At 37.2% G+C, this 23,588-nt stretch overlaps 1 protein-coding gene and 1 pseudogene across 6 annotated transcripts in view; both read left to right on the top strand.

Annotated features, from left to right (window-relative positions):
- Positions 1-23,588, top strand: part of MICU1 (mitochondrial calcium uptake 1) — a 249,123-nt gene that overhangs the window by 151,718 nt on the left and 73,817 nt on the right. For all 6 annotated transcript variants that reach the window (XM_058696654.1, XM_058696656.1, XM_058696655.1 and 3 more), the window contains one exon: positions 10,822-10,904. In XM_058696654.1, coding sequence (XP_058552637.1) covers positions 10,822-10,904 — 83 coding nt within the window. The remainder of the gene's footprint in view (positions 1-10,821; positions 10,905-23,588) is intronic.
- On the top strand, positions 10,911-17,440 carry LOC131492829 (transmembrane protein 230-like; annotated as a pseudogene).

The raw sequence follows: 23,588 nt of genomic DNA, 5'->3' as shown, positions 1-23,588 counted from the left end.
GCAAAGTATATCACTGCAGAAAATCATAAATTCACAAAGGAAGACAGCAAGAAAGGAAAAAACAACAAAGGAACTATAAAAAATGCAGAAAACAAGAAGATAGCAACTCCAAGTCCTTAGCAATCAATAATTACTTTAAGGGGCACCTGGGTGGCTCAGTCAGTTAAGTGTGCAATTCTTGATTTCAGCTCAGGTCATGATCTCATGGTTCGTGGGTTAGAGCCCCACCTTGGGGCTCTGCATTGATAGCGCCATGGCCTGCTTGGGATTCTCTCTCTCTTCCTTTCTTTCTGCCCCTCCCCGGTCATGTGCACACACACTCTCTCAAAATAAATAAACATTAAAATAATAATAATAATTACTTTAAATAAGTGGGTTAAGTTCTCCAAACAAAGGGCAGATAGTTGCTAAATTTGTAGGAAACAAGACCCAACCATATGTTGCCTACAAGGAACTCACTTCTGCTAAAGGGAACACATTGGTTCAAAGTGCAGGGATGCAAAAAGATATTCTATACAAATGCAAACCAGAAGGGAACAGGGATAGCTATACTTGTAGCAGACAAAATAAACTTTAAGTCAAAAACTGGAACAAGAAACAAAGTCATCGTATAATGATAAAGGGGTTAATTTATCAAGAGGTTATAACAATTTTAAATACACATACATCCTACGTTAGAACACCTAAGTATATTAAGCAAATATCAACAGATCTGAAGGGAGTAATTGACAATACATTAATATTAGGGGACTTCAGCCTGGGTGGCTCAGTCAGTTAAGCTTCCAGCTTCGGCTCAGGTCATGATCTCTCAGTTTGTGAGTTCAAGCCCTGTGTTGGGCTCTGTGCTGACAGCTCAGAGCCTGGAGCCTGCTTCAGATTCTGTGTCTCCCTGTCTCTCTGCCCCTCCCATGCTCATGCTCTGTCTCTGTCTGTCTCTCAGTAATAAATAAACGTTTAAAAAAAATATTAGGAGACTTCAATACTCCACTTTCAACAAGTTTTTTTATCTTTGTATACTATTTTGTTTTTGATACATTTCTTATAAATAACATGGTTTGATCCAATCTGAGAGCCTTGGTCTTGGGAGGGCGGCATTTGTCTTTTGATAGAGGAGTTTAGTTCATTTAACTCTGTTGTGATTTATTTGGTCTTCTCTCACCTTATGTTTCTGAGCTTTCTTGCTGGGTTTTTTTTTTTTTTTTCTTTTAAACCTTTGCTCTAGGCATTGTGTTTCTCCTGAAGCTTTTATAGCAGTTTGTATTTTAAAAGACCTCCTTCCCCTTTTTCTTTCTTTTATTTTCAGTTAGTGTTTTGGTTACCACCCAGAGGTATCTCCAAGGGACCTAGAAAGAAACTCTTGGGAGTGTTAGTGCCTTTTGGATGGTTTTAGCAGTCCCAATTAAAATGTAGTAGCAACACCCTGTAATTAGAGGAGGCACGTTGTAAAAATAATTCTCTGGACTCGGTCAGATGGAGCCTCTTCAAGGGTTAGAAATGAAGGAGGGAGTCATTTGGGTCACTTTGGTCACGGAAGTGATAAATGGTTAGACCATGTCAATTTTGCACAGCAGAAGATGGGCTTCATCTTATTCATTGTGAGCCTTAGCAGTGATCACTGGGATGGAAGGATGGTCATGGGGAGCCACACAATAAATAAATGAGGAGAGGGAGAGTCCTGGTGTACATATGAGTGGCTCTAGGGGACTTTTCCTTCCCATTTCCTTCTTCCTCCTTACTAGAGGCCTCACTTACCCAGTCAGCTATTCCACTGGTGGTAGGGACATCTCTTGGGGGAGAGGTGCAACATGACTTTTTTTAATCCAGGATGAAGTCATGCATTTCTTTCTTTTTTTTTTTTTTTTTTTTTTTTACATTCATTTGATTTTGAGAGACCAACAGAGTGGAACTGGGGGAGCGGTAGAGAGAGAATGAGACACAGAATCTGAAGCAGGCTCCAGGCTCTGAGCCCGACGTAGGGCTTGAACTCACAAACCTTGAGATCATGACCTGAGCCAAAGTCAGACGCTTGACCGACTGAGCCACCCAATCACCCCTGTTAGAAGCTGAGACGTTTAGCTTCCTTTCACTTTCTTCTCTCTACTCAGTTTACTTTTTAATAATCTGGTAGTTTTTTTTATTCCACATTCTTTCTCTTTTTTTAAGTTTATTTTACTTATTTTGAGAGAGAGAGAGAGAATGAGAATTCCAAGCAGGCTCCAAGCAGTCAGCACAGCCCAACACAGGGCTCACTCTGATGAACCCTGAGATCATGACCTGAGCCAAAATCCAGAGTTGGATGCTTAACCAACTGAGCCACCCAGGAACACTTCCACAGTATTTCTTTATAAATGACTTTATATTACATACTTTCTCTTTCAAGGATGCTTCTCATATTTCATTATTATGTATTTTATATTTGGGGAGAATAACCAAGAGTGCATGCTCTAGTAGGCTGTCTGGATTTGAATTCTGGCTCTGCGACCCTGGACACATTGTACCTTAGTTTACTGTTCTTTAAGGGGGGGTGGGTATAATACGATGTCACAGAGTGGTTGAGAGGATTAAATAATTCATAGAAAGTGCCTATACATAATAAATAACATTTAATAAATGCCAGATGCCATGATTATTATTGTATTAATAACCATTATTTAAGCTTAACTCTGTTCTACTGATTTTATTGCTCACTTAATTTATTGCTCACTTCCTAATTGATCTCATCTTCCCTGTCTTTATTTCTTTATTTTGATGGATCTTTGTTGTTGGCTGAAGAATTTCCTCAACCGGCGATTGCAAACTTTTTCTTAAGGGGCAAGATAAATATTTTAGGCTTACTAGCCATGGCACATACTTCTACTTAATTACTAAGGTCTCAACTCTGCCTCTGTAGCTCAAAAGCAGCCATAGACACTACATAAATCAATGGCCAGCCAAGAGGGCAGAGTTTACTGACCCTTGCTCAAGACTTGTGCTTCTGTTTTTTGTGTAATGTTAGTAAGGTGTATGAGTTACACAATTTTAAAGTTCTTGCATGTCTGAGAATATCTTCTGTCACTAATGTAGGCAAATGATGACTTCACTTGTATGTAATTCTTCAATTACGATTGTTTTCTCTCAAGATTCTGTGGTGTTCAAGTATTGTGGAGAATTATGATACAACCTAATACTTCTTTCTTTATGATAACTAATGTGTTTTCCTTCTGGATGGCTTAGGATTTCTCTTTTCTTTATCCTTAGCATTTGTCATTTCACCAGGGGAATTTTTTTTCTGTTCTGTGTTAAAACAGCAAGGCTAAGAAGAAGAACTAGATTGATGGACTTACATACCATGAACTTTGGCTATTTCAGATTGCCTTATTGCCTTTTTTTCCTCCACTAAAGAAATTTCCTTTATGTTGTATTCAAAAAGTTAGCGATGAAAGGTTTTTATCATTTTGAATTGCATATGATATGATACGGTGTTTTAAGTGGCAGAATATTCACTATTTCATATTGTATAGTTTGGTTCCTGTTTAATGGACTCCTATAGCCGCACAATCACAGAAAACATATTCAGGAAATGGTCTAATTAAATTATTCTTGTTTGGGGTGCCTGGGTGGCTTAGTTGGTTGACCATCTGACACTTGATTTTGGCTCAGATTGTGACCTCATGGTCATGGGATTGAGCCCTGCACCAGGCTCTGTGCTGAGCATGAAGCCTGCTTAAAATTCTCTCTCTCTCTCTCTGTCTCTCTCTCTCTCTCTCTCCCCCCTCCCCCCTTACCCCCCCTACACACACTCTCTCTCTCACTCTCAAATCATAAATAAATAAATAACCCTTGTTTGAACATATTAAATCACTAAATGGTAAGGAACTAAAATTTATAGCATAGTCAAAAGTCATTACAATGTTTTAAATTGTAATTCTGACACAAGGAACAGGAAAATACCATGATTTTAACTTTATTTCATAACACAGCATCTTCTATAACCACTTATAGTCCATGTGGATGTTTTTTAACTTTTTTAACGTTTATTTATTTTTGAGAGAGAGAGAGACAGAGACAGAGCATGAGCAGGGGAGGGGCAGAGAGAGAGGGGGACAGAATTTGAAGCAGGCTCCAGGCTCTGAGCTCTCAGCACAAAACCTGATGTGGGACTCGAACTCGTGAACCATGAGATCATGACCTGAGCTGAAGTCAGACACTTAAACGACTGAGCCACCCAGGCGCCCCTTATGTGGATTTTTTTTGATTTGCCATCCTATATCTTGTATTTCAAGAATAGTTATTTGCCTAATTTCAGAGCAGAATGCTGTAGCTATTCTCATCATCTTCATCAACTTCAGGTGCCAAGATTAATAGTGTATATTTTGGTCAGTAGAGAATTCCACAAAACAAAGATGAGGGGAAGCCTAACTATGGGGCTTCTGAGTTGAAGCAGAAGGTGTAAGAGTTAAATTTTTGAGCCACTCATAATTCTCATTATGCCTCGCTTCACATAAATATGCCTTTATACCCAGTTAACTGTATATAAAAATCAAATGTAAAATATGTAACTTTATAAAAAGACGTTCTTCTTGACTTTGTGCTTCTCTTTTGTCATTCTTTAAGTCTTACATTTTTCAAATATTTGCAGCCCTTTTTATTAGCTATCGCGTTAACGTGACACATGCCATGAAACTATTAGAAAATGCTGAAAAGGCTAACATTATCATATTTACTACCTGTAAAATGGTTACTCAGAAATGAAACCAGAGTTTATATAAGGCAACTATTATTGATGAAAATAAAATCAATCTGCTGCTGCTTAAGCGTGTTTAAAATAATTCCTAGGATATTTTCATTTTGTGTAGCACCCTTCTTCTGAGGCTAAAGCATCCCAAGGAAATGCAGTCCAACTACAACATGTACTATGAGAACCTTTTCCCTCTACTCTGTAAAAGGCAGAAAGACGACTTTCAGTCTGCACCCTAACCATCATACCTAGAAGAATTCAGGGAGGGATACTATTTTGAAGTCAAATCTTACAGATTTTTCTCCCCCCCTTTCCCCAAGCCTAATGTTACATAGAAAGCAAGACACTAAGCCTTCACATAAGAGGAATGCTAGTGCGTTAGTCTGCAAAGAAGCAGTCCTATTGTTTCTAGAAAGGATAAGTCATTCCAGGATTAACTACATTTAGGATATACTGCATTTGTGGGAGGCATTGACCATCTGAAGTACCCCAAAGCGGGGGGGGGGGGGGGGGGGGACGGGACGGGGGGGGCTGTTATATGCTAAAGTTCTGGAAAGCAATTTCTGAGAAACCTTAGTAGAGAGATGATCATGTGTTTTTATGTTTTCAGAGGGCCATCATATAGATGAGGAAGCAGATCTATTTTTTATCTCTCTAGAAAATTAAACTAGGACAGTTTATAGGAGCTACACAGAATTAGATATGTGTTCTGCTTGAGAAGAAAAGCTCAATTAATATGGCCAGTAATGGTTAGAACCTCAGAAGTGGTGACCTCTCTCTCTCTCTCAGAAATAATCAGACGTTATGTGATCATCCTTACAAATTCAGTAGGCAGGTTCATCATTAAACAGAGACTCATTATAATCTAAAGGTTTTTTTTCTAACTCAGAGTTCTCTAATATTGCATATTAATTACCTCATTTATCCTATAACGTCATTTTAAAACAAGAATAGTGCTGGTAGGAATTCTGTAGTAGGAGAATCAAACCAACAGAAAATAAGAATCTAACCTATTCATGTTTTTGTTTATTATGTCAGTACTACCAAAAAAGAATTTAAGGCATAATGACTCATGCATGTTGTTGGAAGAACCAGAATTAGAGGCCTAGTCTTGTGCCTTTTTTATTAAAAAAACACTAAGTGGAACAGTCATGAAAGTCTTGAAACAGCCAGTGTTATTGCTGTCTGAATATTTGACTTAATATATATAGAAAAAGATGCTTTTTTTTTTGTTACTAAAACAAAGCAGAAAAATCTGTGCTTCCAAGAGCAATCTAGGGTCGTTATTTTATCACTGTTGTTAATGATAGAATAATATAAACATGGATTCTTAACTAGAACAGACCTAAGGGATCTCCATTTCCTAGTAGCACAGATTGTCATGGAACTCTGAGTAATGAGCTTTGAATATAATCTTATTGTTTTAATCACTTCCAACATATATTACGATCATTTTGGAAATCACTGTACTAAAAGTAGATTATGTTGATAACACAGTGGGAGAAAGCTTCACTGTTTACTCTGTAAGTAGCCTGGGATTCAAAAGAATTCCTCTCTCAGTACCTTTCTATGAAACAGGTTATGAGTTAGCAGAAACCCTGGACACCTAAAAACTTTCCAGAGCAGCTAGATTTTAAAAAAAATACTCTGAAGCCTACATTTAAAGGGAGACAGGGAAGTACAAGAGTTGCCTAATAGCATATTCCCGGGTAGCATGTTTCACTTAAAAGCACATGGGTATTTGCTGGTTTGTCTGAAATGCTTTGATACGATCAGCAGATGAAGATTGAATAGGCTGAGAGAACGACTCCTGGAAGGACCTTTCCTGATAGACTGGTAAGGCCCGAGAGTGTGCAAGGCTGCTGCCCTGACTTGCCTTATCACGACCAGTGCACTAGAAGTGCAGCCTCTAGAGTAGTATCAGTGCATGCACTTTAATAAACACTCTGAGTGGCTCCACATAAGCAAATGCTCTATTTGAAAGTAAGCAGGATCAAAAGATGCAGAAACCTCAAGAAGTACAGGGTAAGGCGCCTGAGTGGCTCAGTCGGTTGAGTGTCAGACTCTTGATTTCTGTTCAGGTCATGATCCCAGGGTCATGGGATTGAGTCCCACATTGGGCCACAATGAGCATGGAGCCTGCTTGAGATTCTCTTCCTCCCTCTCCCTCTCCCCCTTCCCCACTTGTGCTCGCTCGCTCTCTCGCTCTCTCGCTCTCTCTCAAAATGAAAAATTAAAAATTAAAAATAATAAAAAGAAGTACAGGGTGTGCTTTGGTAAAATGACCATAATTGTAAGAGGATATATTAACTATGGTGTGCTGAAATAACTCATTCAGTCATTTAAATGATGACTGTGCCTTCACAAAACTCACAGGACATAAGAATAAAATATTATGATAAAGCTAAAATTGTAAGCACTCTGTGTCCTCTCTGTAATGAGTGGAGATAGGGAATGGGAATGCTGCTTTAATTGTTGAGCTTTGCTTCAACATACTGACTGGCTTTTGCCAAATTTTTCCCCATTTCTGTTCATTTGGACTAATTTCTTCCTGATGCCACCTCCTCTGTCACTGCTTCCTTTCTCCTTCCTTTTACCTTAAATCTTGGCTTCCAGTTGCCCGGTGATTTCCTCTGAATAGGCTGCAGACCCCTTGAATTCAGCAGGTCTAAAAAGAATTCCTTTTATTTCTCAGAACCTTTTACATCTGTTTTATCTTTTGGTTAATGGTATGCAAGCTAGCCTAAGGCAGTCAAGCTGTCAGCCTTTTTTACTGTCTATTCTTCACAGCTAATTAATCATTAAGTTGTATAATCCCACCTCCTTATTTCAGATCTGTTTCTTCCTCTCCATTACCACTGCAGTCACCCCAGTTCACATTTTCAGCATTTACAAGAGCTTCCTCGATCTTCTCCGAAGCTGGTTCTTGTTTTCCAACTCAACCTTCAATTCACATTGTAGCCAGAGAAATCCTTTATAAACGTCTGTTTGATGGTGTCTCCCCCCCACTCCGGCCCCTGCCTTAAAACTCTCAGCAGCTTTATGCTGTCTGTGGTTGTTACAATCTCAGGTATCTACAAGGAATAGGCAAATGATGTATTTGAATGAGGGGGGAGGATAGGAGAATGCATTACTGCCTAAAGCAATTCATATTCATGATTTTTTCAAATATGTGACAAACCTATCTGAGAATCTAATGTTACCTGTGGATTTCCAATTAGTGCAGCCAAGTCTAACGTATAAGCAAGGCATATGCAACGTTTCTCTGATGGTATGTCCTTGAAATGAAGAACTTGGAACTCAGCTATTGTAGAGACTGACATAATCAGTGAGTCATGTTTTGTTGTTTTGTGTCTAGGTTAAAACATACCAAAATAGAGTATGTGTTTATTATTGTTAAGAACCTCTCTCTCCCTGTTGGAGGCCATGGAGCATAATGAAAAAGTTTATGGGCTTTGGAGTCAGTGTTGACCTAGGTTCACTTACCAGTTCTGCCACATATTAGCTGTGTAATTTGGGGCTTGTCATTTAGTGAGCCCCAATTGTCTATCCTGTTGAAAAAAAAATCAGGAGCGTCTGGGTGGCTCAGTCAGTTAAGCATCTGACTCTTGATTTTGGCTCAGGTGATGATGTCACAGTTGTGAGACAGAGCCCTGTGTTGGGCTCTGTGCTGACAGTGTGGATCCTGCTTGAGATTCTCTCTCTCCCTCTCTCTCTCTGCCCCTTCCCCGTCTGCGCTCGCTCCCTCTCTCTCTCTCTCTCTCTCAAAATAAATAACATTTTTAATAAAAAGAAAATTAAAACTTTCAGAGTTGAGTGTACTAAATCAGATAATCAACATCTTTAAATTATCAAGCTCAAGGCATGGCACATAGTAGTAACTCTTCAGTAAAAGACAACATCAAGACAAGTAGGAAAGTTTTAAATTTTTTTTTAATGTTTATTTATTTTGAGAGAGAATGATCATGAGCTGGAGAGGGGCAGAGAGAGAGAATCCCAAGCAGGCTCCAACGCAGGGCTCAGTCTCACAAACCATGAGATCATAACCTGAGCCGTAATCAGAAGTCCGATGTTCAACTGACTGAGCCACCCAGGTGTCTCCAGACAAGTAGGAGAAACTTAAGTGACAATAAGTATACAAAAATCTAATTCCCCTGGCTGTATCCTTTGTAACAGTTGTATTTGTGGCCTAGAGAAGAATAAGCCTGTTGGAAGCCACTATCAAGTGAGGCAAGCGATGGGAAGCTGACAGGCACATGATTCGCCCAGGCAACTAAAACCCAAGAGCTCACCAGCCTAGCTGGCTAGCTAGCTGAAAGTGGAATTTAACCCTATAAGGTGTTATGATTGACAAGTTCATGAGTAACGTGGAAATATGGATTCTCTGTAACTATGCATAATGTACTAAGCCCCCTTTTTGCTTTTTTGTTTCCTATAATCGTTAATTTTTTTATTTTTTTAAGGTTTATTTTTTTAATTTATTTTTGAGAGAGAGAGAGAGACAGAACGTGAGTGGGGCAGGGGCAGAGAGAGAGGAAGATCAGAACCCAAAGCAGTCTCCAGGCTCTGAGTTGTCCACACAGAGCCCAACATGGGGCTCAAACTCACAAACTGTGAGATCATTACCTGAGCCAAAGTCGGATACTTAACTGACTGAGCCAACCAGGCACCCATAATCTTTAAAATTTTTAATAAAAATTATATTAACTGAAAATTTAATTCAATAGTATTAGGATATATAGGATATTTTATTTTGGTTTATTCTCTACATTTATATAAATTTGAAGTACCAAAGGAAGGAAGTAAACAACTTTGTTTTCTTTACCAGAACATTTAGTGTGGTGAGGAAGGAGGGACATTACATTTTATTCTAATGCACAAGTGTATTAATTATATTTATATTATATTTCTTGATCTAGGAATACTAAAAAGTCTTCAAGAGCTTTTGCCATTCACCTAAGGGGAAAAAACTACATACGCCATCTTCTCAAGCTTTGCATTTTTCATTTTGTTTTTTAAACTTCAGCTTTATTTTACCGTTTCCATATACTTTGCTCAGTAATTTGTATACCCAGCTGACGTGGTTGAAATAGGAGGCTGAGTAGATACCAGTATGCTTTTTGTCCTTACCTCAGAGCTATAGTGATAATGAGCAAAGTAGTATAGAAAATAACCTGATAGCTGAATGACATCCACTGAACTCGTGATTGCACTTACAATGGAGAGACTAGAAAGAACAAACTAGAAATCTAGCTGGCTTTAAAAAGGCAAGACAAAGACTTGTTTCAACCTCTTACTTTGCCACAGTATGTCTCACCCCAAGCAGACGTTCATGCCCAGATAAATAATGCTACATTTAAGTAACAGCACAACATTAATATTACACAGTTAAGATGTGTTTCTAAGAAAGCAAAGCTGAAGCATTTAGATTGGTGTTGAAACACAAAGGGACAAGCGCTATCTTTCCTGGCTATAGTAAAATTTCTCTTTTGGTTTTAAGGAGTATTGCTACAAGATTGATCTGGATAAATATGGTGGCATTCTGATATTACACCTGATATTACATTTAGTGTTTGGGGTGCCTGGGTGGCTCAGTCAGTTGAGCATCCGGCTCTTTTTTTTTTTTTTTTTAAATGTTTATTTTATTTTTTAGAGAGAGAGAACAAGGGAGGAGCAGACAGAGGGAGACAGAGGATCTGAAGTATGCTCTGTGCTTCAAACCCATGAACTGTGAGACCATGACCTGAGCCGAAGTCAGATGCTTAACAGACTGAGCCACCCAGATGCCCTATGGACTCTTGATTTTGGCTCAGCTCATGATCCCAGGGTTGGAGGATTGAGCCCCACATCAGGCTCTGTGTGAGCGTGGAGCCTGCTTAAGATTTTCTCTCCTTCCTCTGCCCCTCTTCCTTGCTCATGCTCTCTCTGTCTCTCAGTAAATAAATAAATCAATAAATAAATCAATAAATAAATTTTAATGTTTAACTCTCTGTTTTTCTTAAAGGAATGATTTTTTGTTTTTAGTTAATGCCTTCTAAATATTTTCTTACCCCCCTTCTCTCCTCCTCCTTCCCTCCCATTCTTTCCTTCCTTACTCCCTGCAGCTCCTCAGAGAAATTTTGAAATTGCCTTCAAGATGTTTGATTTGAACGGAGATGGAGAAGTAGACATGGAGGAGTTTGAACAGGCAAGTTTCCCTGGAAAGTTCCTTTGTGTACATTAATATTTAACACCTTTTCATGTGCCTTGGAGTTATTTTGGTCCTGGTCAGCATACTCAGATGCAATCCAATTTTTGAAGTACCTAGTCCATCATGTAAAAAAATCATCCTCACTTTTAGTAAGTGGGTTTTGTTTGTTTTCACCCTAAATGTAAGGAATTATTTGAGCATATGATGAAGGTCAAAGTTGTTCTGATTCCCCAACATGGATTAGATCATAATGCTGAGAGGAAACGTTTTGGATATTCAATCATCTGTTTAGTCAACATTTATTAAACAGCTCCTTTGTGCCAGGCAGTTCCAGAATATAAGGATGAATGACATATGTTCTGAAAGGACTTCTATAATAGAAGGAAAAATGGTACCATACCTTTGAGTATAGCATGTTCAAGCCAGAGATGTACAGTTTCTGATGAATCCTAGGAAGAGATTACATTTCCATGAAACTTCTATCATTGGTTGGCCATGGTATCTCTCTAGATACAATGATTATGATTGTCAGAATGGTTTCAAAACAAAACAAGCATATGTATACATATATATACACATGTATGTATATATGAAGAAAGTATTTGTGTTTAAAATAAGGAAAATGGCAAAAAAGAAATGGGGGAAAGTATGAGGTATGTATTTGTAAATAAAAAATTCACAGAAACAAAATTTTTAAATATCTGGAGACATTTATTCAAATCTGAACCCTGTGTCCATCTAATACCTTCACTTTTCCATAATCCTGCACTTGACTAGTATTGCCAGGTGATCTCCAATGATTATAAATAGAATTTATTTTGTTATTTTTAAAATTATATTTTATTTGGGGTGCCTGGGTGGCTCAGTCAGTTAAGCGTCCAACTTCGGCTCAGGTCATGATCTCACGGTCCATGAGTTCGAGCCCCACATCGGGCTCTATGCTGACAGCTCAGAGCCTAGAGCCTGTTTCAGATTCTGTGTCTCCCTCTCTCTCTGACCCTCCCCCGTTCATGCTCTGTCTCTCTCTGTCTCAAAAATAAACAAACATTAAAAAAATTTTTTTTTATTTAAAATTATATTTTATTTTACTTTAGTGGGAGTTAGGGCTAATTTTATTTTCATTCAGACTTTAGTTGAGAAACTGAGTTTTCTTTACCCCCTTTTTTTTTATTTTTTAAGTTTTTATTTTAATCCCAGTTAGTTAACATACAATGTTAAATTAGTTTCAGGTGTACGATATAGTAATTAAATACTTCCATATGTCACCCTGTGTTCATCACAACAAGTGCACTCTTTAATCCTCATCACCTATTCAGCTCATCCCCTTATTTTATTTTACATTGCACTCTTTTATTTTTTATTGAGATATTATTGACATATAACGTTGTATTAGTTTTAGGTGTACAACATAATGATTTGATCTATGTATATATTGCAAAGTGACTACCACAATATGTTTAGTTAACATCCATCACCACACATAGTTACAAATTATATTTCTTGTGATGAGAATTTTTAAGATCTACTCTCTTAGCAACTTTCAAATATACAATACAGTTTTGTGAAATATAGTCATCATGCTGTACATAGCATCCCCAGGATTTACTTATAACTACAAGTTTATACCTTTAGACCACCTTCACCCATGGGGATCCCCCCCACCTCTGTCAACCAATAATCTCTTCTCCATATCTATGAGTTCAACTTTTTTTTTAGATTCCATATGTAAGTTAAATCATACAGTATTTGTCTTTCTCTGTTTGACTGACTTCATGACCTCAAAGGTCCATCCATGTTATTACAAATGGCAGAATTTTCTTCCTTAATTTATGGCTGAATAATATTCCATTGTGTATATATACCACATTTTCTTTGGCCATTCATCCATTGGTGGAAACTGAGATTGTTCCCATGTCTTGGCTATTGTAAATAATGTTGCAGTGAACATGGATGGGTGCAGATATCTCTTCAAGATAGTAATTTTGTTTCCTTCTTATAAATACCCAAAAATGGAATTGATGAATCATATGATAGTTCTGTTTTTAATTTTGGGGGAACCTCCATACTATTTTTCATAGTGACTGCATCAATTTACATTCCCACCAACAGTGCACAAGGGTTCTTTTTTCTCCACACCCTAGCCAACGCTTGTTATTTTTTGTCCTTTTGATAATAGCCATTCTAATAGGTGTAAAGTATTATCTCATTATGGCTTTGATTTCCGTGTCCCTGATGATGAGTGATCTTGAGCATATTTTCATGCATCTGCTGGTCATCTGTATGCCTTCTTTGGAAAAATGTCTACTCAGATCCTCTGCCCATTTTTTAATCAGAATGTTTGGATTTTGTTATTGAGCTGTAGGAGTTCTTTATATATTTTGGATATTAACCCTTTATCAGATATATGATTTGCAAATATTTTTTCTGATTCAGTAGGTTGCCTTTTTATTTTGTTGATGGTTTCCTTTGCCCCGAAGAGCTTTTTAGTTTGTCAGCCCAATTGATTATATTTGCTTTTGTTGCCTTTGCTTTTGTGTTAAATCCAAAAAATCATCACCAAGACCACGGTCAAAGAGCTTACCACCTATGTTTTCTTCCAGGAGTTTTATAGTTTCAAGTCTTACATTCAAGACTTTAATCCACACTAAATTAATGTTTGTGTATGGTATGAGATAGTGGTCCAGTTTCATTCTTTGGTATGTAGCTGTCCGGTTTTCTGAACACATTTATTGAAGAAGCTGTCCTTTCTCCAATGTATATTCTTGGCTCTTTTGTCATAAATTAATTGACCATATATGTGAGGGTTTATTTCTATTCATTTATTCTATTCCATTGATCAATGTGTCTGTTTTTATACCAATACCATACTGTGATTTTTTTTAAGTTTATTTATTTATTTTGAGAGAGACAGAGACAGCATGAGTGGGGGTGGGTCAGAGAGAGAGCAGACTGAGAATCCCAAGCAGGCTTCATGCTACCAGCATAGAGCCTAATTCAGGGCTTGAACTCATGAAACCATGAGATCATGACCTGAGCTGAAATTAAGAGCCACCTGAGTCACCCATGTGCCCCAATACCATAGTGTTTTGATGACTATAGTCTTATAACATAGTTTGAAATCAGGGAGTGTAATGCCTCTAGTTCTTCTTTCTCAAGATCTCTTTGGCTGTTCAGGGTCTTGTTGGTTTTTTTGTTTTTTGTTTTTTTTCCCTAAGAACCAACTTTGGCTGTATTAGTTTTCTCTATAGTTTGTGTGTTTTCTTCTTTTTTTTTCTAATATGAAATTTATTGTCAAATTGGTTTCCATACAACACCCAGTGCTCATCCCAACAGGTGCCCTCCTCAATGCCCATCACCCACTTTCCCCTCCCTCCCGCCCTAGTATATTGTCTTCACAAGGAATAAAAACTAGTTTCAAATATGTACAACAGACAGCCCAAGTGGTTTTTGTGTTTTCTAATTAATTTATTTCTACTCTCATTTCTTCTACTCATTTTAGGGTCTTTTATGCTCTTTTATGAGTCTCTTAAGATAACATGGCTGGTCATTGTTTTGAGAATTTTCTTTTGTAATGTAAGCATTTAATACTATACATTTCCCTTCAAGCACTGCTATAGAAGCATCCTACAAATTTGATGTGTTGTATTTTCATTATCATTCAGTTTGAAATATTTTCTGTTTCACGTGTGATTTCCTTCTTGACCCATAAATTGTTTAGAAGTATATTATTTAATTTCCAAGTGTGGAGGTTTTGTTTTTTTAGTTATCTTTATTATCTAATTTAATTACATTGTGCTCAGAAAACGTACTCTGCATGATTTAATCCTTTTAAATGTATTGAGCCTGGTTTTATAGAACTGTATCTGATGTGTTTTATTAAACACATCAATGTGTTTTACTAAAGAATGTATATTCTGCAGTTACTGAGCACAGTGTTTTATAAATGTCAATTTAGTCAAGTTTATTGATAGTGTTGTTCAGGTGTTCTTTGTCCTTACGGATTTTTTTTAACCTAGTCATTCTAGCAGTTGTTGAGAGGGAGATGTTAAAATCTCCAAATATAGGGGTACCTGGGTGGCTCAATTGGTTAAGCGTCTGACTTTGGCTCAGGTCATGATCTCACAGTTTGTGAACTCAAGCCCTGCATCAGGCTCTTTGCTGTCAGCATAGATCCCATTCAGATCCTCAGTCAGTCTCTCTCTCTCTCTCTCTCTCTCTCTCTCTCTCCCCCTCCCCTGCTTGCATTCTCTCTCTGTCTCTCTCAAAATAAGTGAACTTAAAAAAAAATCTCCAACTATAATTAGTTGTTTGTTTTTCTTTAATTCTGCCAATTTGAGCTTTATGTATTTTGAAATTCTCTGCACATTTCTGATTATTGTCTTCCTCATGAATCGGTCCTGTTATAATTATGAAATGTTACTTTTTATCTTTGGTAATACTTTATCTTAAAGTCTATGTGGTATTAACATAGTAATTCAGACTTCTTATACTTACTGTTTGCATGGTATGTCCTTTTTGTTTTGTCCATTTACTTTAAATATATCTGTGTTTTCTATTTAAAGTACATCTTTTCTAGACAATGTAATTTGGCTCTTGTTTTTTATCCATTCTGACAGTCTTTGCCTTTTAATTGCAGTATTTAGCCCATTGACATTTAACATAATTGCTGATTTAATTGGAATTAGACCTACCATTTTTGCTATTTGTTTTGTTTGTTCTTTCTGATTTTTGTTCCTCCCTTCTATGTTCCTGCCTTTTTTGAGATTAAATATTTTATCCAGAATTCTGGTTTAATTTGTTCGGCATTTTAGCTGTACCTTTTTGCATTATTTTTATAGTGGCTGCTCTAGGGAGTACAACATAAATTGTTAAATATACACAGTATACTTAGAATTAATATTCACAAGTTAGGTGAGGTGTGCCGTGAGACCTCAGGCGCCTTTGCTGCCAACAGTGAGCTAACTGCCGGCGTTTGGGTGGCCTGGCATGGCGCTCCAGCTGTAATTGTGTCAGTGTGTTATGATGCCATCTCAAACCAACCTGGCTATGGGAATCCCCAGTAGTAAAGTGAAATTCTCAAAGCTCTCCAGCACAGACGATGGCTACATTGACCTTCAGTTTAAGAAGAACCCTCCTAAGATCCCATGTAAGGCTGTTTCTGATTGGCACCTTTCGCATTATCATAGTTTCCCCCCTACTGGCAGGCTATATCAGCAAAGAGGTGACAGACCAGGTGTTCCTGTCCTGATCATTGGCATCCTGGTGTTCCTGCCAGGATTTTACCACCTTCACACTGCCTACTATGTATCCAAAGGCTATTGGGGTTATTCTTAGGATGACATTCCAGATTTTAATGACTAGCACCCACCCTTAACCCTGAGGAGAAGAGTCACAGATGGGACTGAGACCAGCTTTAAGATATTGAGCAGAAACTGTGGTTAAGGCTAAGGAATTCTGCAGTTTGCAGATGTTGAAGAAAAGAATGGCCAGACTTATGGGTCCATCCTCGGGCTATCATATGAGCTTACAATTAACAAATTAACGAATTAGGACATGCTCTATTTTGCCTTTCCTGGCCCTGGCAAAAGCTGACAAGTTTTTCCACATGAATATGTATCTTGGAAGAGGAGCAATGTTAATGGTGTGGGAAAGCAGGAGGTTATTCCATAGTGAGAAGTGTTACTGCTACCATTCTTTTTAGAGTTGAGCATTTCTTTTAAATAGTCCTCATTGTCAGTTTGTTCTGGTGGCAAATGGAAGCATTCAATATGTCAAATTTCATATTACTAGTAATGTATTTTGAAAACATCTAAGTATCTTACCCTTACACTCCTCTCTAACTTTGCGTTCTACTGGAAGACCTTGGCAAAATCAAGGTCAGTATGGGTGCATCTGTAATATTTTTTGCTACTTGCTTCCTTACTAACAGCAGCCAGGACTTTTTAAAATCTCAGAGCAGGTTTCCAAAAGGTAAACACTTCTCTCTGTTCACCCATCCTTGGTCAGCTTTGATTTGGCCCACCAGTAAGTTGGCCAACATATAATTTGGGTCATTCTGTTCTTTTAGATCAACATGTTCTATATATCATGGCTTTTAGACTGTAGGCTGTTTCCTAAGAAAAAAAGTATAGCTAAATGGTTATTATTTAGAGATTATAAGCCTGTTGTTAGCACCTTGTATTACGATGTCACTCTGCTGAACATTGCAAGACTCCACCTAGATCCTTAGAGAACTAGACTGCCTTAAGTTTGATTCTGTTTCCTAGCTTGCAAAAAGTGACATATTCAAAAGAAATTAAATGCCAAAATCTAAAAAAATATATATGATATTCACATGAAATGTAGTAACTCTGCAACCGCAAGGTTTTATTTACCTCTTCATCCTTTATGCTATATTTGTTCTGTGTATTACATCTACATATGTAATAAACCCCATAATAGTTTTTGTAATTTTTGCTGAGTCATATGGTTTTTTTTTATTTTGTTTAAAGTTTATTTATTTTGAGAGAGAGAGTATGCTCAGGAGAGGGCAGAGAGAGGGAGAGGGAGAGGGAGAGGGAGAGAGAGAGGGAGAGAGAGAGAGAGAGAGAGAGAGAGAGAGAGAGAGAGAGGGAGAGAGAGAATCCCAAGCAGGCTTCACACTGTCAGCACAGAGTCCAGTGCAGGGCTCGAACTCACAAACCGTGAGTTCAAGACCTGAGCCGAAACCAACAGTTGGATGCTTAACCGACTGAGCCACCCAGGTGCTCCAAGTCATAAGTTTTTTAAAGAAAATAGGAGAAAAATAGTTTATTATATTTACTAACATATTTATCATTTCTGATGCCCTTCATTCCTTCCTAAAGATCCTAGTTTCTATATGGTATTATTTCCATTCAATTGGAAAAACTTTCTTTAGCATTTCTTGTAGTGCACATTTGTTGGTGATGAATTAATTTATATCATCATTATTTTGGGAAGGAAATTCTAGATATACAGCTCTTGATGTAGATGTAAAATTCTCAGTTGTTTAACTACTGATTCCTTCTGATGAAAAGTGTGGCTATTTGAACCATTGTTCCCCTATTTGCAATATGTTGTTTTTCTCTCTCTGCTTTCCAAATTTTCTCTTTATATTTGGTTTCTAGAAATTTGATAATATTGTTCCTCAGTGTCGTTTCCTTTGTATTTGTCCTTGTTGGTATTTGATGAGCTATTTGTATCTATAAATTTATGATTTTTATCAAATTTGAGAAGTTCCTGGCCATTATGTCTTAAAAATTTGGCGGGGGGCATTCTTTCTTACCTCTCTGACCCTCCACTAACACAAATGTTAAGACCATCTGTGATATTGCCTCACAAATCTCTAAAGCTTTATTATTTTTTCTTCCAATATTTTTTCCTCTTTGCTGTTCAAGCTGTGTAGTTTCTCTTGACTTATCTTCATATTCACTGACTCTTTGATCATTACAATTCTGCTATTAAGTTAATCCACTAAATTTTTATTTCGGGTACTGCATGTTTCAGTTCTAGAACTTCCATTTCATTTTTGATATAGTTTTCCTTCTCATCTGAAATGTCCTATCTTTTCCTTTTTCATAAGTATATATTATATACTTGAACACTATTATTTAACTGTTTTAAAATTCTTGTCAATAATTTCTAATATCTGGGTCATCTTGGGGTTGTCTCCATTGTCTTTTCTCCTGAAGATGAGCCTTATTTCCCAGTTTCTTCATATGTCAAATAATTTTGGATCTTTGTCTAGATATTATGAATGACATGTTGTAGACTTTAGATTTTGCTATATTCATCTGGAGAAAGTTTTGTTTTAGCAGGTGATTAGCTCAACTAGAATATATATAAACTACCCTTCTTTGGGGAAGAAGGCTCCCCTTCTTTGGCTTTTTCCTTTTCAGGATTTCCTCCTCACTTTCCAATGGGTGTAGTTGCTCCAGATTCTGTCCTTATGGATTTTAAAGCCAGAAAAACTGAGAGGACCAATCCTTCTGATGCAGACTGGGGACTTCCTTCACCTCTCAGAAGCAAAATTGCCATAACTTCTCTACTCTTATTATAGATACTAAACTCTAGATTTGAATTTAGAGCAAATGGTACTTATTTCTGGCATTGATGCTGATGTGCAAAATGACTTGGAGCAGTCGCTTCACTATCCCATTAGAGAAGGGAGTGCTAATTTGCTAATTTCGTCTAACGTGATGCCTTGATAACTGGCCTTCTTAAACTGTTACAACTAATAATATTGATCACAAGGAATCTTGATGTAAAAACTCTTTTAGACCAAAAACCACAAATTATAAGGTAGTTCATGAGTGAACGGCTCTCTTTAGAAGTTTCTCTGCTCATCTTTATATATTTTACATTCTTGGGAAATATAATAATTTATTAAGTTGAAAGTGCTCTAGGCTTCCAAACATTCAAACTTTGCTCTGATTTCCCAGGGAAACAGGTGTTTTCTTAACAGTGTATTCATCAAGCTTGTAAAAAAAAAAAAAAAAAGTTAAACAGAACCAGGAAAAAGACCTCACATATTTTAAAGTTAATGTTACATAAAGCAAACTAATAGCTATTATTACTCTTTGATTCATCTTTTTCCAAAAATCACTTTTTTTACGTATTTTTTAAAAACTTTTCATTTATTATTTTTTTTGTTTGTTTATTTTTGAGAGAGAGAAAGAGAGAGAGAACAGGCAGGCACGAGCAGGGAAGGGGCACAGAGAGAGGGAGACACAGAATCCAAAGCAGGCTCCAGGTTCTGAGCTGTCAGCACAGAGCCTGATACAGGGCTTGAACCCACAAACCATGAGATCATGACCTGACCCCCAAATTCAGATGCTCAACTGACTGAGCTACCCAGATGCCCTGTTTCCAGAAATCACTTTGATCATGCATAAATACATATTACTAAAAGGCATTGATCAACTGTTAAATACTAAATGTGAGTTTTCTCTGACTTTTGTATCACCACGGATCCTTTCTCTAACCCATTTCGTAACAGGTCGTAAAACAGAACTAACCTAGCAAAAGATAGCTAAAATAAAAAGCTTCATGTGGCACCTGGGTGGCTTAGTTGGTCAAGCATCTAACTCTTAACTTCAGCTCAGGTAATGATCTCACAGTTTGGTTCGTGAGATCGAGCCTCACTGTTAGTGCAAAGCCTGCTTGGAATTCATTCATTCTCTCTCTCTCTCTCTCTCTCTCTCTCTCTCTCTCTCTCTTTCTTTCTCTCTCTGCTTCTCACTCGCTCATGCATGTGCGCGCGCGCGCGCACACACACACACACACACACACACACTGTCTCTCAAAATAAATAAATAAACTTAAAAACAAAAACCTCATAACTGTTTGGGCTCTATTCACCCAGTGCCATGACAGAAATGGGTTTTTTTAGTAGGAAAGTATGAGAAGTAATAACTCCTTTATGAGACAGAAGAAAAAGAATGAAATTTTATTTAAGAGATCATGTTTTAAATTTTTTTTATTTTCTCCACATCATATAACATATAGTAAGCATTCACATGACAAGTTGAATTGATGTTTGATTGATTCTCATGTTATACCCTTAACAAATTATCTAAATAAAAATATTTTAAGAAAAGATTTCCCAACTGAGAAATTCTGACAAAACATTCTGTCACCATGCCCCCACACAAAATCTAGTAATACATACTTTTTTAAAAAAATCTTTAAAGAATGCCTATTTTTAGTAATAGTTTACATATAATAACATAGTATTTAGACTATGCTATTATTAATCACTAATGAAAAGATGATATAGCAACAGCTAGTTAATTTTACCTAAAAACATTCCTTTTTCCCAGTCACTTACACACACATTCTCAGCACCACACTTTTGAAGCCGATATACACAATTTCCACCACAGGAAGGATATAAGCTGCAATATTTATAGCCACAGGCAAAATGTAAATCATGGCAGGTCCTGATGCAGATTTTCAATTCTGGTTCACTGCTACTGAAAATTCTTCATTTCTTACAAGTAGGCAGATAAAGTGAATTGTGTATTGCCTTCAAGACAATGATGAAAAGTATTCTTTTCTTTTGAGAGAAAGAGTGTGTGCAGGGGAGGAGCAGATAGAGAATCCTAAGCAGGCTCCACACCCAGCACAGAGCCATATGTGGGGCTGACCATGAGATCTTGACCTAAGCCAGAATCAAGAGTCGGACGTTTAACCAACTGAGCCACCCAGGCCCCCTAAAAATGTTCTGGTTATCTTGGATTCAATTTAAAGTCTAAAAATCTTCAACCTAAACAATTGAAAAATCCATTGTATGGGAATGCAAGCTGGTGCAGCCACTCTGGAAAACAGTATGAAGGTTCCTCAAAAAATTAAAAATAGAACTACCCTACGACCCAGCAATTGCACTACTAGGTATTTATCCAAGGGATACAGGTGTGCTGTTTCCAAGGGACACACGCACCCCCATGTTTATAGCAGCACTATCAACAATAGCCAAAGTATGGAAAGAGCCCAAATGTCCGTTGATGGATGAATGGATTAAGAAGATGTGGTATATATATACACACAATGTAGTATTACTCGGCAATCAAAAAGAATGAAACTACGTGGATGGAACTGGAGGGTGTTATGCTAAGTGAAATTAGTCAGAGAAAGACAAATATCGTATGACTTCACTCATCTGAGGACTTTAAGAGACAAAACAGATGAACATAAGGGAAGGGAAACAAAAAAATATATAAAAATAGGGAGGGGGACAAAACAGAAGAGACTCATAAAAATGGAGAACAAACAGAGGGTTGCTGGAGGGGTTGTGGGAAGGGGGATGGGCTAAATGGGTAAAGAGCACTAAGGAATCTACTCCTGAAATCATTGTTGCACTATATGCTAACTAATTTGGATGTAAATTTTAAAAAACAAAAAATTAAATTAAAAAATTTTTAATTTAATTTAAAAAAAACAAAAGAAAAATCCATTGTATACCTGTCTTTCAAATCTCCATGTGTATAAGAAACAAATGTCAGCTAATCTTTTTTTTTAATTTTTTTTAACGTTTATTACTGAGAGAGAGAGAGAGAGAGAGAGAGAGAGAATGCGCAGGGGAGTGGCAGAGAGAGGGGGAGACACAGAATCCGAAGCAGGCTCCAGGCTCCAGGCTCTGAGCTGTCAGCACAGAGCCTGACGCGGGGCTCGAACTCACAAACTGTGAGATCATGACCTGAGCTGAAGTCGGTCGCTCAACCAGCTGAGCCACCCAAGCGCCCCTGTCAGCTAATCTTACTACCATGTTAAAACATGAACCCTGAAGAAATCATATCAATAGCGTGTATGTTACTAACCTAGAGTTACAAGGAGACTTAGGGATAATATACTCTAACTGTGAACTTTTCCAATGAGAAAAGTTAAGGCCCAAAGAGTTTAAATAACCTGCATAAATTCTTTCTCACTGCAGAACAACAGAATCAGACCCCATGTCTCCTGACTCCTTGTCTAGTTATACTACTTCACTCTTTATAGAGCCACAGACTTAAATTGTCTTAAACCTTCTTTATGATCACACATAATAAATAAAATAAATGAGACATTTAACTAAGACAAATCTGTTGTTACAACTCTTAAGTTTTTAAGTGTTCTGCTTTTCTAAATTGGCCATTTAAAAACCATCACCCATGGGGCACCTGGGTGGCTCAGTTGGTTAAGCGGCCGACTTAGGCTCAGGTCATGATCTCGCGGTCCGTGAGTTCGAGCCCCGCGTCGGGCTCTGTGCGGACAGCTTGGAGCCTGGAGCCTGTTTCGGATTCTGTGTCTCCCTCTCTCTGACCCTCCCCGTTCATGCTCTGTCTCTCTCTGTCTCAAAAATAAATAAACGTTTAAAAAAAAAAATTAAAAAAAATAAAATAAAATAAAAATAAAAACCATCACCCACAAAGCTGTATGTATTGGTTATTTATATAACATACTTTTATTATTTATCTTTACATATCCCAATTTTAATTATTTTGAATTGTTGCTCTTTTAGCTTGTGAAGAGGTAGAAAAGAATGCAGGAACAAGTAAAAAAAAAAAAAGAAAGAAAGAAAAGAAAAAAACTATAACAATCATAGACTTGCTTCATAAGGCTCATTTATATAGTTAAGCCATGGTTGCTAGTTCCAGAAATTATTCTTTCTCAAAAAGCTCATTTAAAACTTCTCAAAGATTAAAAATTCTCCAGCTTTTCTTGAGGAATTATTTTCTGTCAACTTTGTATTTCATTTATCATTCTAATAAATGTGTTCTCTCTCTTAGATGTCAGTATTTGCCCGTAGCTGTGCTGCCTTTTGTCATAACTGGAGAGTCAGTAGTGAGAAGCGTGAAGTTTTTAAAAGTCTCCTGAGATATGGACTGTATTACTGTGAAGTTAATGATTATTTTAGTATTGTGTGAGGGGTTTTGAGCCTCAAAAACAAATGCATACTCTTTTCTGAAGAGAGGTTTTTAAGAGCATCTCAATGATAAAGGTGTGAGGCGTATGTTTGAATCCTGGTTCTGCTCCTTGCCAGCTACTTGACCTTGAACAAGTTATTAAGCGTTAAGTATTATGTGCCTTGAATTCCTCATCTATAAAAAGAGGATAGTCATAAGACTTATAGGATTGTTGTGAACATTAAAATACAATTGTAGCAGAGGGTAGACAAATCAATAGTTGGTTACTTTTTTAAAA

This window comes from Neofelis nebulosa, chromosome 13, assembly GCF_028018385.1.
Source record: "Neofelis nebulosa isolate mNeoNeb1 chromosome 13, mNeoNeb1.pri, whole genome shotgun sequence".
In the NCBI taxonomy this organism is placed as follows: Eukaryota; Metazoa; Chordata; class Mammalia; order Carnivora; family Felidae; genus Neofelis; species Neofelis nebulosa.
This window is presented reverse-complemented; position numbering and strand designations above follow the sequence as displayed.